Source organism: Alexandromys fortis, unplaced genomic scaffold, assembly GCF_014885135.2.
Source record: "Alexandromys fortis isolate MF-2015 unplaced genomic scaffold, M_Fortis_MF-2015_v1.1 scaffold_76, whole genome shotgun sequence".
In the NCBI taxonomy this organism is placed as follows: Eukaryota; Metazoa; Chordata; class Mammalia; order Rodentia; family Cricetidae; genus Alexandromys; species Alexandromys fortis.
In genome coordinates, this window is record NW_026067997.1 from 4887580 (window position 1) to 4907036 (window position 19457).

General features: G+C 38.0%; 1 protein-coding gene across 2 annotated transcripts in view; it reads left to right on the top strand.

Annotated features, from left to right (window-relative positions):
• The first annotated feature begins 152 nt into the window (after positions 1-152).
• Positions 153-19457, top strand: part of Cwc27 (CWC27 spliceosome associated cyclophilin) — a 168966-nt gene continuing 149661 nt past the window's right edge. The window contains exons 1-7 of one of the 2 annotated variants that reach the window (XM_050160369.1): positions 153-434; positions 7054-7150; positions 10522-10634; positions 13821-13964; positions 15329-15427; positions 15997-16100; positions 17720-17789. In XM_050160369.1, coding sequence (XP_050016326.1) covers positions 393-434; positions 7054-7150; positions 10522-10634; positions 13821-13964; positions 15329-15427; positions 15997-16100; positions 17720-17789 — 669 coding nt within the window. In that variant the 5' untranslated portion in view covers positions 153-392. The remainder of the gene's footprint in view (positions 435-7053; positions 7151-10521; positions 10635-13820; positions 13965-15328; positions 15428-15996; positions 16101-17719; positions 17790-19457) is intronic. The other variant, XM_050160370.1, reaches the window with a different exon arrangement.

Here is a 19457-nt window from a genome sequence, read left to right on the forward strand (position 1 = left end):
GGAACCATTTCGGCCGACTTCGGGAGGGGAGTGCTAGCTGAGAACACTTGGTGTGGACGCAGTAGTGACATTTAAGGGTTTTTCCTTTAACTGTTATTACCTATAAAGTGACAAATTAAAGTTGCAGATGTTTTATAATCTTTTCTAGTTACCCGAAGGACACGGAGTTTCCCCCTCCGGAGTTAGCGGTGTTCGAGTCCGGGAGCAACATGGCGGCGCCCATGAGGGGCTAGTTTGGGGACTAACTAGTGTTTGGTATGGCTGTCTTGCCCGACTCTGACCGAGTAAAGTTTCCCCCCAAGTACTCACGTTAAAGAATTGTCTACTAACAGGCGGACACCGCCATCCGCTCGCGACCCCACTAAGGAGCGGAGTCCTGAGCCCTGACCAAGATGAGTAACATCTACATCCAGGAGCCGCCCACGAATGGGAAGGTGAGAACTTCTCCACCATACCTGGCTACCCCAATTGAGAGCTTCCTGATTTAGAGAGGGGAGGGAGGGGCGGGTGTCGGGTATCATAGAATTGGGAAGACCAACGGACGTCCGTCCACATTGATTCTGGACAGTGTTGCGTCTATGTTTATTTACGTTGACACGTCTCAGCATATTCTTGAAAGCATCCTTGAGCAGCTTCTCTATTCGCAAGTCTTCTGGCCCTTTAACTTCCTTGACCCAGCTCTGTGGGCGCCTTCTAGTGTCTGTTGTTTATAAAAGACTTATGCTAGGATTGTTCAATTTTGTTGTTTAACTTGTGGGATCATGCTTATTAAATGCCCGCCAAGCACCACACGTTCTACTAGGTGCTGGTGATACAAAAGTTGGTACACAGTTATCTAGTTGTCACCCTGACAGAACAAATAGCTTAGTTTGGGATTTGGCCAGCTCAGGAAATACTGCCTCACAAGGTCTCATCATGTAGTAGTCAACGCTGGCTGCTAATTTCCTAACTTGTCTCGGCCTCCTGAGTGACTGATTACATGGCATGCGTCACCACACCTGGCTTTGGTAGGTGAGGTTCTTGAAGAGAAGATTATATTGCCATGGCAGTTTGATGGAGTGAAAAACTGGAAATGATAGGAAAAAAACATCTTGGAGGAGCTATCTTTGAGATAATTGTCAGTTAGAAGCAGCAGGACAATGTGGACTATTGCCACATTGGAATGGGGAAGGATTCCCTGATAGGTTTTATGATCAAGCTTTATTTCTCGATAGTGTCCATCTCAATTAATAAATAGTGATAGAGAGCAAAGAGACTGAGCATTCTGCTATGCAGGCCCTTCACATTGCTGAACATTTGCAGCACACATATGCTATTATACCTGTTCAAATGTCACTCTTAACAAAGAGGCCTGTCAAATAGCCTGTCAAATCTCAGTGGTGCCCTGGGTCTCAGCACTTTCTGGCCCTCAGGGTATAGTTTTTAATAGTATCTTCCTTTTGTTTTAGACAAACAATATAGAGACAGAGTATGAGCATCTAGAAAAATGCTTGGCGCATAGGGGATGGAGTTCAAATACTGTGAAAGAAAGGATGGCTCGGCAGATGAGCTGATGCTGTGTTCTTTAGCTTCTGAGAGGCACTGCACTCAGGTGAGGGTGAGGTTAAACTGTTGTGAGTCTCAGGCAATTTAGGTGTTCTACTCTCATACGCTAAGGACTTTTTTAAGAAAAGAAATATAACAGGTTATCATATAAGTCCTTGTCTGTCCTGGAACTGGTTGTTTACTTTAGGAAAAGATTTGACATGATCTTAGAGAAAAAGCACTTCTAAACAAGAGATCATTCATTTAACAAATATTTTAAAACTTGTGTACATATAAGCATGTGTGCGATGTATGTGTGCGTTCAGACTTTCACACATGCAGATGCCACATCACACTTGTGAAGGTTCAAGTATAGCCTAGCTGATGGCCCTCATATTCCACCTACTTTGAGGCTGCATCTCTTTTCTTTGTTGTTTGATGCTGCATATGCCAGCCTGTGAGCATCGGAGGTTCTCTTGTCTCTGTTCTTCAGCTCACTATAAGAGCATTGAGATTAAAGACACAGAGCAGCTGGCTTTTCTGTGAGGTCTGGGCATTTGAACTCAGGTTCTCGGGCTTGTATGCAATTTACCCACTGAACTATTTCCCCAACCCAACACTTTTTTCCCCTGGAAAAACACATGCAAGGTTTTATGTTAGGTTTTAAAGATGGGCTGGAAGAAAACCCATCATGACCCCTTTTATTGTTGAGTCAGTTGAGTGAACTGTGTGTTGACTGATGTTTCTGTCCCACCAGGTCCCACAGCTGTTTAGTCCCAAATAAACACACAATAACTGGTTGGCCTAGTAGCTCAGGCTTCTTATTAATTAATTCTTATATCTTATATTAACCCATTATTCTTGTCTGTGTTAGCCATGTGCCTTGGTACCTTTTTTGGCGAGGCAGTCACATTTTGCATCCTCTGTGTCTGAGTGACAACTGCAGACTGAGTCTTTTCTCTTCCCAGAATTCTCATTGCCACGCCTCTACTTCCTTTCTGGTGTCACCCCACCTATACTTCCTGCCTGGCTACTGGGCAATCAGCATTTTATTAAAAAATAATACAAGTGACAGAATAAAAGACCATTGTCCCACAACAACTGTGTATTGATAAAATAATTGTGTGAATAAAAATACAGCTACAAATTATGATGAATATGAGTTTTCTTCTGAGTAGAAACAGGCCAAAGGAGAACATAAGACATAGTCTCCAGCTTGTTTAAAGCCTCTTCTCTTCTCTAATGGCACTTTAGGCACTGAAGGAGCGTAGTTGGATTCAGAATCAATAGCAAGCAGAGTATCACATAAGAAGAAGTTGATGTGTGACACCGACTCATCTCTGAATGCCATCATGGCTGAAGGAGGAAAAAGCCATTATTAATTTAGTAGCTTATCAGTGAAAGGTTTTAAGATGTGCAATGTGTTTCAACCACACTTTTTCCCCCTAGGTATAAGTTTTCAGCAGAAAAAAAAGAATATAGTCATGGCTAGTGTTTTTTGATTACTTGTGTGCAGCTGTTCTGTATAATAATATGTTAATAATATAATAATATATAATATAATAATAATAATAGCTATCTGTATAATAGCTCATTTCATCCTAACAACAAATCTATGGGGCTAGTATGTCTGTTTTGATAGAAGGAAACTGGTCAATATCATGTCCCAAAAGTCCAAGCTGATAGGTTGAAGACTCAACTTTGAAGTTGAGCAGCTTGACACAGCGTGTGGAGGGAAAGGGTAATGTATGTTACTTTATTCTCAGAGGTGGTTACTAAACTAGTGAAGGTGTATTTTGGGCCTGGACCACTATTCCTGGGGTACTAGAAGAAAATATGCATCAATTTGTATTATCTTCTCTTTGTTTAATTATGTGTGTGTGTGTGTATAACTTATGTATGTATGTGTGTGTGTGTATAGATTGATTCCCAGAACCCACAGTAAAAGCACACTTGCACATACACAAAATCCAGGTACTTGTCAGTCAGTTTTTTAATAGTATGTTGCAATTTTCAATGATTAGTTACATGGATTTACGGTACCTAGATTAACTAAATCAGCCTTAAAAAACTTCATTTAAAGATAATAATAATGTAATAATGTAGCCTGGTGTTGTGGGAATTCAGTCCGCCAATAGATTTGGGGTACTGGCTGGAGGGCGTGGCCTCTTGTCTGTGATTGTGATTTCTTATAAGGAAAGGAGGAGGTGTTCGCTATCTCTCTTGCTCTCACGCTGACTTGAATGGTAAGACTGAAGCAGGTGGCTTGCTATTGGTGCTTTTCCCCTTGGGCAGAACAACTGCAGCGGTGTCTCACCTGCTCTGTATCAGTGAGTGCTCACCCTAAATAAATTTTTTCAACCTCTCCCTGACTCCCGTGGATTCTCACTACATGGTGTAGCACACCTTTAATCCAGCACTTGGGAGGCAGAAGCAGGCTGATCTCTGAGTGCAGGGCCACCCTGGTCTACAAAGCAAGTTAAGGACTACACAAAGAATCCCTGTCTTGAAAACAAACAAACAAAAAATGTAAAAACTTGGTGGTTTGTGGTGGTACGTCCTTTTAATATCAGCACTCAGAAGGTAGAAGCAGGTGGACCTCTGTATGTTCAAGACTGTCTGGTCCACAAAGAAAGTCCCAGTGAGACCCTGTATCAAACAAACAAACAAACAAACAAAAAATCCAAAATAAGTACAATGTAAAAATGTAAGCAAACTGTAATAAAATGGTAGCGTTTAAGGACAGGAAGTCTGTCAGATAATTAGAATTTATGAAGATTGTTGGGATTACGTGTTTCAACTTATTGTTACAAATGAACCTGATATTAAATATTTGTTTTTTCTTGAAATATTTGTCCCTAAGATTATAAAGCCATTGTTTATTCTCTTACTGAGCTTTTAAAAACATTATAGAACAAAATATAGAGAACCGGAAGACAGATGTCTTTAATTTCAAAGAAATGTAATTGGTGAGAGAAATTGGACATAAAAAAGCCCATTTTGTATGGTTCCATTTATATGAAATGTTCATTTGGCAATGTCCATACAGACAGAACAAAAATTAATGTTTACCAAAGGATGAGGGTGGGGGAAATAGAGAGGGGCTGAAAATGGGTCAAGGTTTCAGCGCATTCTAGGGTAATGGAATGTTTTAGAAATAGTGGCAGTGGCTTCCAAACTCTGAGTGTACCAAAAGCTAGTGATCTCTTTAACAGGGTAAAATTATTGATAAGTAGATTATCTCAATAAATATTATTTTTTGCTGTTTTTTACAAAATAAAATCAGAATTATTTTTAAATATGGTCTTTGAAACATCACAGAATTCTTTAAAAGGTGACTAAGAAAGGAAGTCTAGGTTCCCCCTAACAATAGTGCTTCATTTCGGAGATACAAGTTGTAATGAAGTAGGTCAGGACGTGATGTTCATCAGGACTAATGGAAAGTTGGGAGAGAGTGCTTAATGTCATTTCAGGTTCATTTTGAGAAAGAGGGAGTAATCCAACTTTAGTTTGTATCACACACACACACACACAAAGAGAGAGAATAAAAAAATGTAATAAAGGAAAAAAATTGAGACAGGATCTCATTTTGTAGCCTTGACTGACCAAGGGCTTGCTATATAGAGGCTGGCTTAGAACTAACTCATAGAGATCTGCCTGCGTCTGCCTCCAGAGTGCTAATGGCACATGCTACCATGCCTGGCTTCTATCTGTTTCTTTATGTGTTAAGGAACCCATTAAACATCTACCATAGTGTAGATATTTTCACTTTGCCCATTTTCACAGGCCGTGAAGGGTAGTTGTAAAAGAGCTGTGTGTTGCCCAAAAGATGCAATGCATTCATCAGTGTTTGTAATTTATGATAGCATTTCCCAGGCTTCTGAAACAAAGTAGTCACAAATTGTACTAGGTTGGGGGAGGGGGGTAGGGCAGTTAGATGTTCTTCACTTTGTTGTTGCTTATTCAGTTTACAACCCCTAGGGCATCCTTAAAAGCCAGGGCTCTCCTGGATGGTTTTTAAACTCCCCTCATTTCTAAAACTGTGCTTGCGACAAGGCCAAGGAGCTTTAGGAAACGAGGACTGTGACTTATATCACGGGGACAGTCTCCTCGTGAGGATCAGTTTAGTTCCAGTTATCTTGCAGTGTTTCTTTGCAAGAAACGTTCTTTGTGGTGACCACAGGTTATTGATATGAATAACTTCCTCTACAGTTGGGGTGGGAAAGAAAAATTGATACTGGAGAAATTAGACTCTAGCTGTGCCATGCTGGTCACTTAGGTACTAACGTTCTTTTTGGTTATTTGTAGTTATTGAGCCAGTTGTTGAATAAGCTGTTTCATCCTCCAGGCCTAGCAGAGGTTTTGGTTGTTATAAAGCAACTAGTTCCACCAAAGAGAAACTGCTGCTATGAACCAATAAAAAAGGAGATGATTATATATACTACCTGTTATAGAGATGCTGACTTTTAAGACATAACCGTTTTATCAAGTCACAATCAGACTTTAATTAAGAATATTCCTTTGGGCTAGGACTCTAGCTAAGTTGGTAGAATACTTGCCTAGCATGCACAAGGCACTGACTTGCATCTCTAGCACTGCATGGTGACACATACCCCCGTGCAAGTACTTTGGGAGATAGAGGCAGGAAGATCAAGGAGTTCAAGGTGAGTTTGAGGCAAGTCTGGACTACAAAGCTCTAAGACTTTGGCTGAAAAAAAAAAAAAAAACAAACAAAAAAAGCATCAAGGAACTGGAGAAATAGCTCAGTTGATAAAGTACTTGATGAATAAACATGAAGTGCGTCTGAATTCTCAATATCCTTGAGAAAAATTTGGCATTGTGGTCTGTATCTGAAACCTCGGACCAGGATCAGGAAGGTAGCAGAGACAGATGATCTCTCAACTTGCTCTCAAGCCAGTCTCGTTGAGTGGCGAGCTCCAGGGTCAGCAGAAGAGCTGTATCAAAAAGTTAAGACAAAGAGCTCTTGAGAAAGGCACTCAATGTTGACCTCTCGCCTCTGTGTGCACACATGTATGTTCACTTGCACACATGCATAGACAGAATATTTATTTCCAAACTAGAACTGGCATGATTTTAATATAAAAGTAGGGTTCAAGAATAATTTCAAATGAATGATTGTAAAATTGTCTAATTCAATGTCATAATTCAATGGGTTCATTAACTTCTTGATTTCATAATTTGCTAACCAATTTTATTGGAAATAAAGCAATGAGAAACAGTTATAAATCTGCACTCTTTGTTTTTATATGAATGAAGCTTGTGTTCTGTGATTAGAAAAAAATAAGTGCTTTTTTTCTTTAGATTTTTTTTTGAAAACGGTGTATTGAATCATCTAATGATGATTGGGCTGTAATGAATGTTTGAAGTTTGTTCAGTATAACAACAAAACCCAAGCAGAGTTTGTAAGATTTCTTCTAAAATTGAAAACTCATTAGTTAGTGTTGCAAGTCGCCTAGCCAATTATCAAGCAAAATAAATACTTAATATGATATCACATTCTTTTTATAGGTTTTATTGAAAACTACAGCTGGAGATATTGACATAGAGTTGTGGTCAAAAGAAGCTCCAAAGGCATGCAGAAATTTCGTTCAGCTTTGTTTGGAAGGTCAGTATTGCCTTCATTATCATTTTGAGGAGAAACCTGCCTTAGTTTACAGATAATGGCAGTGTGTTGGACATTCTGGCCTGCTCATGTAATTCCAGCACTTGGGAGATTGATTCGGAAACATTTCTAGTTTCAGACTAGCCTGGGCAACACAGTGAGACTCTCTAAGTAAATAAAACCCTGGATGGATGAGCTCTTTTTAAAAAGCGAAAAGAATAAACTACAATGTGTTTTTCACATTGAGGTCTGATGTTGGCCACATGATGTTGAGCAGTGTATAAGGAAACAGACTGCGGGGATAGTTCAGCTTTCTTCCAGGTAAACTGTAAATTGTTATACTTTTAACAGACACAAATCATGCCTGATACTGATCTCCTCTGCTAATCACCACTCACTTTTTCTTTCATTCTTTAAATATGAATATGCCGTGAGCCTCTCATTCTGTGCTATTTTTTCCACTCTTGTTTTATCTCTGTACAAATGACTGTTAGGTTCAGAACTCCATCCATTTCTTCCTGCTTGTGCCTAATTGATCTGATGGTGTAATGGTCCTTCTCTACTGGAAACTTCTATCAGCTACCACTAGACCAAATTTCAACTTCTTCCCCAGATGGCCTGCACTTTCGTCTCCATGACTGGAATTGCCTCCTCTCTGGTCCTCCCTCTCATTTCTTTGTCTTCTCTGTGCACATGATATTTGAAATTTTAGGAACTTGGCTTCCTAGCTTTCCATCATTTTCCGTTCCACTAATCATGTGCCTTTAGCCAGTCATTCTGTATTTCCTGAACATTCTCTATTTCCTCTTCTGTACATCCTTATACTAGCTTTCTTCTAGTTCTCTCTCTCTCCCTCTCTCGGTTTCCTTCTCACCCTGTTTGCATTTAAGTATAACTGTTTATTATTTTGTTCGCAGTCTTTTTTTTTCTTCCACAAAGCTTACAACCTGGCCTTCACCGATTTGTTATCAATTGAAGTCATAACATGATGATTTTTCTTTGTAAGAAACTTGGCAAAATTTTATATTCCCTTGAGTATTTTTGTTCATGGATATTTGTGTATGCAGCTATACATCCCATGCACTCTTTACAGTTTCTGGTTGGCTTCTAGAATGCATTATATATGATTTAAAATACCTCCAGTGGTGGCAAGTCAGTGTTTTCCAGTTATACCTGGTTTTTAGACACAGTGTTACTCATGGTGTCAGAAAAAATACTTTTGGAGAGAAACAAGGTACTTAGGAATCCACAGAATCCTGTTGTCTAATATAGACAAAGCTCTCCAAATAGAAATTAGATAAATATAACACCGCAGGGAGAATATTAAAGAAATAATAATAAAAGAATCCAGTCCCACAGATGAGACAAAGGAAATATGTCTGCAAAGATCATTATTAATAATTGCTATGGCAGGCAGGAAGGAAATCAAATCAGACAGGTAGTTTAGTTAGAAAGGCCTCGGATAACTGTCAACAAAGCTAAGAAACAAGAGAGACAGAGAAGCCTGACTTCTGGTAATAAGTTTAAAGAAGTCAAAAGCTCAAATTTTACAGGAGAGTGAAATTACAAAAACACTAGAAAGAATGAATGGTAAATTGCAACTCAGGACCAGGTGAATGAAGAAACAGAAAGTATCTGGATAGAATACGACATTGAAATAAACATGAGGTTCAGCCGGGTGCTGCCAAAGCTCACTTGCATCAAAAAAGAATTATTCTCCCATTTATTTATAAGAAGACCAGGAGATATAAATAAAAGATGGAAAAATCATAGAAATAACCAGAAGAGTTTTCTTAATGAAACAGGCAAGAATTTAATGGGATTATTGTTGGGAAGGTTAACTAAAAACCTGAGAAGACTAATTTTTAAAAAAGATACTCCTGGCAAGAGAGGTGGCTCAGCAGTCAAAAAGCACTGGCTGCTCTTCCAGAAGCCCTGAGTTCAATTCCAAGCACCTACATGGCATCTCACAACTGTCTATAACTCCACTTCCAGGAGATCCAGTGTCCTCTTTGGCCTTTAGGGTCACAAGGCATGAATGTAGTATGTAGACATACATGCAGGCAAATTACACACACACACACATTTCTTAAATGAGTAAACTAATGCAGAGAACTTCATTTAATCCTTTGAATGTATAATTCAAAGAAGTTAGGATGTTTTTGAGTCTTGTAATGCACCTTTCAAACAACAATAGCAATGCATAGTTCACAGAATTCAAAGAAAATGAATGAAAGCCTGGGAGGGAGGAAGGAAGGAAGGAGGGAACTCAGTCTCCCATGTGGCCCTCGATGAAAAAAGCTTTCCTGTTGAAAGATGGTCATATTCTGCAGAACTCAAAGATCTGTAATTACAATTTAACCTTGAACTTTGAGGTCTTTGCTGTATAGTTAGGAGAAACATCTAAATAAAAATAAGTTTTGAAAGTTGCCAGTCTAAAACATGATATGAAGCTGTTACAAAGAAAGACAAGAAACAAAGCGAAAGGAAACTAATTTTAGTTTTCATAGGGGATACCCTGTAACTCAATGGGTGCCGGCTTCTGTCTTATCTAAGTGAACTTTTTTTCCTTTTTAATGATTCTAGTTCCAGAGAATAAAGTCTACGGGAGACCATATTTCATCTCTGCTGCATATTTATATCTATAAGTATATTTGTAATATAGTAATGTATTTAAATTCTATTAATTCTATATTGATTTTTCTAAAATCAGCTAACAAAATAAGTGACTATTCAATTGAACTAAAACACACAATGCTATTTGTTTCATTTATTGAACAGTTTTTTTGAGGATAATGCCAGAACTATGATCAGTTAGTAACTCTAGTGTCTGTAGGTTTGTATACTTTTGTGTATTAGTATGTTAATTTTCTTTTAGGAGAAGAGGAAGAGGCAAGAAATGAGCTATTCTTCTCTACCAAGGTTTCTCAGCTTCAGCACAGTGGGCATTTGGGATGGAAACAAGCCTTTGAGTTTTAGGATGCTTATCCATATTCTTCTCGTCTTGTATTCCAGTAGTACTCCCCCTAACCCAAAATATTTTAAAATGTTGATAGATGTCTCCTGGGATACAGAATTGTTGCTTCCCTCTCTCCCCAGTTGAGAGCCATTGATGTGTATTAAACTTATGTTTCTCATAGTAATCCAGACTGTGAGGAAATTCTAGAGAGAAAACAAAAACTAAAGCACCATTGTTTCTGTAGAGACATATAGAAATTTGAAGATTGAATGTTTTATAAGAAGTAGTGAGGAAGGACTTTGGTCTAAAAGTGTACTTAGCATTCTGGAAATTAAATCTGTGGCTCTGTTTGTATAGTAACTATGACAACAAAGTCATGCGAGTTTTCAAAATTAATGTGTTAATTGTTTTTCAGCCTACTATGACAACACCATTTTTCATAGAGTTGTACCTGGTTTCATAGTCCAAGGTGGAGATCCCACAGGCACCGGAACCGGGGGAGAGTCCATCTATGGAGCCCCATTTAAGGTCAGATCAATTTACTGTATTCTAGGTCAGCTTGGAATGCTTCTCCAAAAGTGAAGTGTTCCTCAAGAAAATATCTCATGTAGTATACAAAATCATTGGTGTTAGAGTTACTCAGCGATAAAAACAAATATTACCTACCAAGCATTTTTCTGATTTATTTTATGGCAAATTTTTGACCTAGATTAAATTAAGGTAGAACTAAAAATTGCAGAGGGAGGGAAGAAGGAAGGGAGGGAGAGAGGGAGAGGGAGAGAGAAAGAGAGAAAGAAGTACTGTTCAGAAAAAAATCCATGTGGCATGTTTCCTGATGTTTTGCTGTGTCTGATCTCAGCAGCCAATTTTTAGAACATTGCATGTGCTATTTTAGATTAAAATAATTTGATTTAAATGTTGTATGGAATTTTCAGTAGTCTGCTTGGGCCACTACAACAGTCTGTGGGGACAAATGAGAATTTCTTTCTTTCGGTTGTGGAGGCTAGGAAGTTCAAGTCACAGTGCCTGACAGTCCCTTTTCCTACCTTGAAGAGGTATGGGGAAGAAGAACCCAGGACCAGTGTCTTGATCTTTTTTTATAAGGACACAAGCCTTATTGGGTTAGGATGAGAGCCCAACCCTTATGATGTCATCTTACTTTTTCACATTTAAAACCTTTACTTCCTTGTCAGAGCCACAAATATAGCTGCAGCAGGGATTAAGACTTCAATATAAAGCTTTTGAGGGACCAATCTCCCACACTGGAGCTTACTATATATTATGTAGTTACTGTCCACAAAAGCAACTGTATAGCACAAAGCCATACATGGTGGACAGTCAGAAAGTGAGCAGAAGGAAGAGCCAAAGATATTAAAAAGGAAAAAGACATTTTAATAAAAAATGGGTACATAATTTCTTATTTTAAATTTTTATTAGATTTATTGTTTTTATGTCTGTCTGTTATATGTTCACCATGCTCTGCTTTCTGACGATAGAGGTCAGAAGAGAGCATTGGATCCCTGGGGATGGAGTTGTGGATGACTGTGAACCACCATGTGGGTGCTGGTAACTGAACCCAGGTCCTCGGTAAGAGCAACAAGTGCTCTTAACTACCTGCGGAGCCGTTCCTCTCGTCCTGGCCTGTGATTTCTTGACTGCCAGCATAAACTTAAGAAGGAAAAGAGTTAGTTTATTTAAGAAATTAGGAACAATAATGGGCTCAAATATAGCAAACATTGTATTTGTTATTAGTCTAATTATAGCAATGTTGGGTTCTTTGGGTGAGTAACTGCCAGTGGTTCTTAAAATCGGGAGACTTTTGAAAAAACAACTTCATATTTATTCTAGTGGGAAAGAGTTTTTAGAGATTTCTTTCATCTTTCCCTAGGTCAGTGTTATTTTTAATTGTTTCAAAGTTTCTATTGAGGACCCTGCTCTGTTGTCTTGGCTAGAATTACAATATGTAGTACAGACTGGCCTTTAACTTGTGCCTGACATTGTGCCTGAGCCTCCTGAGTGCTAGGGTTGCTGGCATGTAGCGCAGTGCCTCATCACAGCATGATTGTGATTGTTGAGAAAAACAGCGGAACTTCTTCTTTTTAAAGCTTTGTTTTCTAGATGATAGTCACCCTGGAAAGTAGGTCATAGTATTTAAATAATCTCAACTGTCACTGTTAATCATATCTCATAATTTTAGGACCTTGACTTTATAGGAAATATTCTTGTGTTCTGTTAATCCCATTGCTTATCCTAAATTCTGTTGGCATTTCCTTTCTGAGTTTTTTCTTTGTTATTTTAAAATGACAATTAACTTTGTTAACTTCTTTCAGCTAGATAGATCATTTTAAACATAGTGTTTTAGTTAGTTACTATTGCTCTGACAAAATACCATGACCAAAAACAACTAGGGGAGGAAAGGGTTTATTTCCCTTTCAGTTTCATACAATAGCCCATTATCAAAAGCAGTGAGGTGAGGAACTCAAGCAGGGGCAGGAACCTGGAGGCAGGGTGATGCAGAGGCCATGGAGAGGTGCTGCTTACTGACTTGCGCCTCATGGCTTGCTCAGTTGTCTATCTGTCTTCCTTTCTGTCTGTCTGTCTGTCTTTTTGTTTTCCGAGATAGAGTTTCTCTGTGTAACAGCTCTAGCTAGCTGTCCTGGAACCAGGCTGGCTTTGAACTCACAGAGGTCGCCTGCCTTTTCTTCCTAGAGTACCGAGTGCTGGAATTAAAGGTGTGTGCCACCACACCCAGGATCACCAGCCCAGGGATGGCACCACCCACAGCAGGCTCAGCTTCTACCATCAACCACCAACTAAGAAAATGCCTTACAGCCTAATCTTATGGGGATATTTTCTTAATTGAGGTTTCCTCCTCTCAGATGACTTTAGTTTATGTCAAATTGACAGGAAACTGTCCAGGACACATACATGGTATAGAAATACCACAGATTCCGGGGATTTAAACAGCGGGAGTGTTTTCCCCACAGTCCTTATGAAAGCTGATCAGTCGGAGGTCAGGGTGTTTGGCTCTCTGGTTCCTGGTGGGATGTTCTAGAGTTTAGATCTTAAGAATAATGTATTAAAGAAAAATAGCCTCGAATGCTTGAAAAGCCCTGATTATAGAAATGGTGTCATAGATGATCCCAGTGTAGGTCTTGGGGGAAGTTCTCAGTAGCTCTCAGAGCAAGGAAAGTCTCCAAGAAACAGTGGTCCTGCACTGTTGCAGTCTGCCACCCTGAGAAGGGCTGACTTAGGATGGGTTAGGACTTCTAAAAGCACAGTGGAATCACACTGACACACTCTTGGTGGAGTCTGAGTCTCAGAGCAGAAGAAAGCCACAGCTTCACGGCCTGTGTGTGAGATGGGAAGGATAACAGCTGGAGGCTTCATAGTGTTTCAGAGGAAGGTTTCTTGAGTAGGGAAATGAGAATTGGACGCTGACTTTCTTTGAACTCCCCTCCTTCGTGTGTATGTAGATGTCCATAAACAGCTATGGGGCTGACTATATTTAGAAGATACAAGCTGCCGAGTTCAGGTTGAAGAGCAGTGAACAGATATTAAATTTGGATTTGATTGTACTTCAAAATCAGTTAAATAAAGCTTCAGCATTTTTGATTAGAAATTGTCTGAGCCTCCCTGGTCTGCTGCATAGCTGATTGAACATGAAGGGTCTTATGACTGAGAAGAGTCACTAAATCTCTTTCATTCTTGCAGGATGAATTTCACTCGCGGTTGCGTTTTAATAGGAGAGGACTGGTTGCCATGGCAAACGCTGGTCCACATGATAATGGCAGCCAGTTTTTCTTTACGCTGGGTCGAGCAGATGAACTTAACAATAAGCACACCATCTTTGGAAAGGTTAGTGTCTATATATGTTGAATATATGGTTTGGTTTTGGCTTTATGTTATTCTTTAAACTTCTGTGATACATACAATTGACTTTATAATGAGTGCCTTCAAACATGTTATAGTTATTTACTTACTGTTTTTTTAAAAATGATAGTGTATGTTCCTATTGTGATGAGCTGTAAAGGGCTACCTGAACTTTGGGTGCTTCAAGTCGGTCATTTGTCATGGCCTACATGTGTTCTTTCTCAAAGTGGTGACATTAGCTACTTAAGGCCACTTAGCCAGTGTTGTTTCTACTTTGAAAGAGACACTTACCCAAAACTATTTTATAGGTTAAAGCTACCAATGATGGATTCCCTTAAAATTAAAGTGGAAGTTGTATTAGTCTTTATAATTTTACTGGAAATTTTCTTTGAACAGTATTGATTTAATCCTCCTGACGTTTAACAACAAATGAGAGGATAATCTTCCCATAGATTTTCAACAGTTCTCTATAAAGAGGGATCTTGAAGGCATCGCTCACTCATCCTCTTCCCTTCTCATCCGAATGTCCCTGTAGTTAATGCTTAGACATAGTAGGCATTAATAGCTTTTTAGCCCCCTCTGCTGGCTCAGTAAGAATGCTTCCTTACGTCCTAGGCAAAAGTGAACAACTGAACCTCTGAATTCAAGTCATATCTAAACCATAAAATGTAACATTGGTACTTATTTCTTAAGGACATGAGTCAAGAAATATGTCCTGTCATGTTCTTTTGATGCATTCCTAATCCAGGTTTTTCTGGCAATCATGGACTTTTCCTACCTCTAAACTTTTTTTTTTATCAGCAAGATGAGTCTTGAGTTCCTATCTTGTACTATGTTTTACAATTGTTGCTATATAACCCAGCTTCAGAGAGCATACAGCACAGCAGTCTAAATAGAGAGGCTCCCACTGTCGGGTCTGTACCTTCCTTGACCCTCTGTCAAGGAAGGTAAAATTACTTCTCATTTTAGGGTATTTGTGTAGATTCAATTAGGCAATAACCTGCAAAGTGTTTATCGTACTGTTAATGCTTAAGCTACTTTAAGTTCAAGCTTGTTTGTAATATTTGAGTGAACTGTCATTTAGTAAGAATGTGGACATTGTGTGTTTTAGTAACTGACATTAGTATACACTGAAAACATATAAGGGCTTATTAAGAGACTGAGCCCATCTGTTAACAATTACCAATTAACATTGTTAATTGTACATACAGTAAAAATATAAATATTTTCTTTTATTATTTAAAAACAGTTTTTCAGAAGGCTACTATTTATTTAAAGTATTTTCAGAATTCCTCTATTTATTAAAAAGTTGAATAGAAATGTTTGTGACCCTATGTTTTGTTTGGTAGGTCACAGGGGACACAGTATACAACATGCTGCGCCTGACAGAAGTGGACATCGATGATGAAGAAAGGCCCCGCAATCCACATAGAATCAAAAGCTGTGAAGTAGGAACACGGCTGCTAGATGCCATTAAAGAGATACATTTAAACCATTAGATGAGAGCTTTCTGTGAGACACTATATTTAAGAACAATTTCTGATATGTGTGTGTGTGTGTGTGTGTATTTAATTAAAGACTTTCGATTCTGATATGAAACTTTAGGTGATAATATAAAGAATGAAAAGCTCAACTCATAATGAAAAATTAAAGGAATTAGGGTTCTTTGCTCAAAGAAGTGGATTTTAGTTGAATTAAGTTGCTCTTTATTGAGGAAGTGAGGTAATCCTTAGGAGCATTTGCTATGGAGTCCAAATGTCTGAGTTGGTTTCTTATGCTTTTCTTTCTGTAAAATAGTTATAGGATAAAATATCTTTTACTTGAAAAGAGCATAATGTTTTGGGTGATCAATGAGGCCATGTGACTGGAAGTGCACTGTGTACCCTGTGCACCACTGCACTAATAAAATTATATAGGGAAGATTTAGACAGCAATGTCAGTACACTTCATATCGTTTTTCATTTTGTTCTAAAATTTAAAAACTGGAATAATATCTTCAAAATGCTTCTTTTCATAGGTTTTGTTTAATCCTTTTGATGACATCATTCCAAGAGAAATTAAAAGGCCCAAAAAAGAGAAACCAGAGGAAGAAATAAAGAAATTGAAACCCAAAGGCACAAAGTAATCATATTAGAAAGATTTTTCTTCAACTTTAATAGTGACATTATTTTACTTAATTGTTTTTATAATCATTATTTACTTAAAAAGGAAATGTCATTGTGACTCAGAGCTAACAGAATTATAAGAGCGTGAGAGAGAGAGAGTGAGAGAGAGAGAGAAATGTGCGTTTAAAGTGAACATTTCTTACATGCAATGACATTTAACTTAAACTAGAAATTATTATCACAGTAGCCATTTAACATGTGTTAATAAGTATTTAGTATTCACTATGTTTATATAGCTGAGTTATTGAGAAACATTTGCTAGTTTGTAAGTTAATGTATCCTTAGTATAAAGAATTTGGGGAGGGAAGAACACTAAAATGAATATTTTTAGTGTGTGTTATAGGATTGCATGCACTATGTAATTACTTTACTGGTATTCAAAATAATTTTTTTATAAATATTTTTGATCAAAACCATTCTATTATTCTGTTTTCTTAAAAAAAACAATTTATTTTTTAAAAAAGTTTATGCCAATATTGTTTATATTACTTTTTTCTGTTTCATTAAAAATAATATAGTTAGATTTCAACTTACCATTTTGCTAAATTGTAGCATCAAATTTATCAGTATTATATTTAGACAATTCTCTGTATGGGCCTGCGACACCTGGTTCTTAAGCAAAGTTTATTAATCTCTGAACTTTGGTCGTCTCATGGCAAATAGAGTGGTTGTTTTGAAGGTTAACTGTGTAGACAGACACCCTGAAGTATAGGTAACCGTGCATACTGGCTTCCCACAAAGCATATACATTAAACTGTGTTAGCAATTTGCCAAATATGAGCCAGGCACTTTAACCAACAGTAGATTTTGTCTTATGGAAAAATCACTTTTTATAGCGTTGTATATTTGATTTTCTTTGAGCCCATCATTGACTTCTTACTCCATGCTGCTGGAAGGTCATTGTCACCATGTTAGGATAGTGTTTCAGTATTACCATTTCACTGATGACGAGTCTGAGTTCTTTGTGTAGTTTCTGTTCTCTTGTCTTCATTCAGAACAGTGAATGAAAACATCCCTCTCATTCAGAGCAAGGGATGATGTGTCATCATTGCTTGCATGTAGATGTAAAAAAATAACTCCATTGCTACCAAATGTTTACTTTTTCCAAAACTCAAGAGAGTGCTTTAATAACTTACAGTTTATTTTACCCGAGATTTTGTTGTTTAATTTGAAAGATCTGAGATATTTTCTACCCATCAACTTTTTGTGTTTCTTAGTTTCAAAACATTAAGCTATATCTGTCAGGTATTAAAATAGATTCATTACTCCCCTATAGTGCTCTCCGGGTTTCTTCTAGCTTTGACAACTATCAGAAGCTAATTTCTGACCTACATGACTGAGTGCACCACGGTAATACCCGGAGGGAATCTGTGGTAATTAGTTGAGGGTACTTGTTGAAATGTTAGTGATCTAATTGCTTACAATTGTAGGTGCTGGAACACTTCCGCTGAAGACAAGTGAAACTGTCCAAATAAAATGTTTTTGTTAGATACTTGTGTTATTGCTTGAGAATGGGATATTTATGAATTTCATCTAACTTTTCTCCTGAATTTTCTTTTCTTTCTGTTTTGATAGAAACTTTAGTTTACTTTCTTTTGGAGAAGAAGCTGAGGAAGAAGAGGAGGAAGTGAACCGAGTCAGTCAGGTAGGCTCCCACTTGCCCTTTGCTTTGCATTTTTGTGTCTCCTGCTCTGCCTGGAGCAGCACAGTTGACTTCACTTACACAGTAAGCGTGTATCGTATTGCTGTGTAGAGTCATCCATACAGATTCTGAGTTGGCTTGCTCTCACAGAAACATTGTTCATATTTATTTAATTTATTCTTGATTGTTTTTGTCAGTTGAAACCAGTTTAAAGTATTTTGAATGATTCAATTTTATGATTCAGATTTTAGTTGCTATTTGTGTTTTATTTTGCTATATGGCAATGATTATCATTATTATAACAATCAGTGACTCAATTCCTTAATATTCATTTTAATGTTATTTCCATATATTGTGTTTGCGTCATTAATTCTCAACTAATTTCTGTCACAGCCTTTTGAGATAGATGTTGTTGTGAACCTTCTATAAATACTTAGATTTATTTGTAAGTAAAACAAAGTTCACAATAATACCTGAGGATTATAATTGTAATTGTTCAAAGTCACATACCTAGTAAGATGCTATAGCAGGAATTAACCTCTGTATGTGGCTTTCTTCAGTTTTAATTTCTTCACAAATCATCTGCAACATTACAGTATTTTGCATGTTTTTGGAGCAGGTTGTGATATTTACTCACAAAGAAAATCACCTCCAGAGGCTTTTGGTTCCAAATGTCGTGCTTTGCGTTCCTTTCTTGGAAGCAAGTGAGCTTCCTGAGAATTAGATCTAGCATCTTTAGTAATAATTAAGCTTCATAACCCAGTTCTTCTGTGTTGGTTATGATGTAAGACACATGGAAAAGCACACTATAGCTGTGCTTGTCTTTATCCTGTGCCTTCATCATTCATGAACATGGCTCAGGAAGGGTCATGCTGAGCAGAGCAGACACTTGTGCAACAGAACTTCCTGGGGAGATACTCCATACATCTACTCATCCCAGATAGGGAGCTCACAACAGACCAAAGTGTAGATACCATGGAAGTCCATCTTGGTGAACCAGTGAGTTTTATTGGAGTTACTTATGGGTGAAGGGGTACTTAACAGAAGCAGAAATAACTCAGACAGCTACATGACCAAACCCATCTCAGCATGGATGACAACTCACAAAGCTGGAAACAGAGCATGCTGCACAGCTAGCAGGCAGCTCAACAGAGTGTCCCTTCCAAGTGGCTCAGTTAACCTAAAGCTCTTCCAAACAACTTGGGTATTTTTTTGCTTGTTCCAGATAGCTATTTTGGTTTGAGAGTCTTTTTTAAAAAAAAAAAAAAATTATTTATTATGTATACAATATTCTGTCTGTGTGTATGCCTGCTGGCCAGAAGAGGGCACCAGACCTCATTACATGTGGTTGCTGGGAATTGAACTCAGGAAGTTTGGAAGAGCAGGCAATGCTCTTAACCTCTGAGCCATCTCTCCAGCCCCTCATATTTTTCTTTTATTGCTAAATAATGTACCATTGCACAGACATAGCATGCCAATCAGTTGATGGGCTTTGGATTGCTTCTTCTTGCTGGCTGCTTTGCCTAACATCCCACAGGCATCTGGATAGTGTTTCTGTGCAGACATGGGTCCATGCATCTTGGGTGGTATGGAGACTCTGTTTTTTGAGGAACAACCAGACCATTTTCCCAAAGCAGATGGACTATTTTAAATTCCCAGAAGAGGTACAAA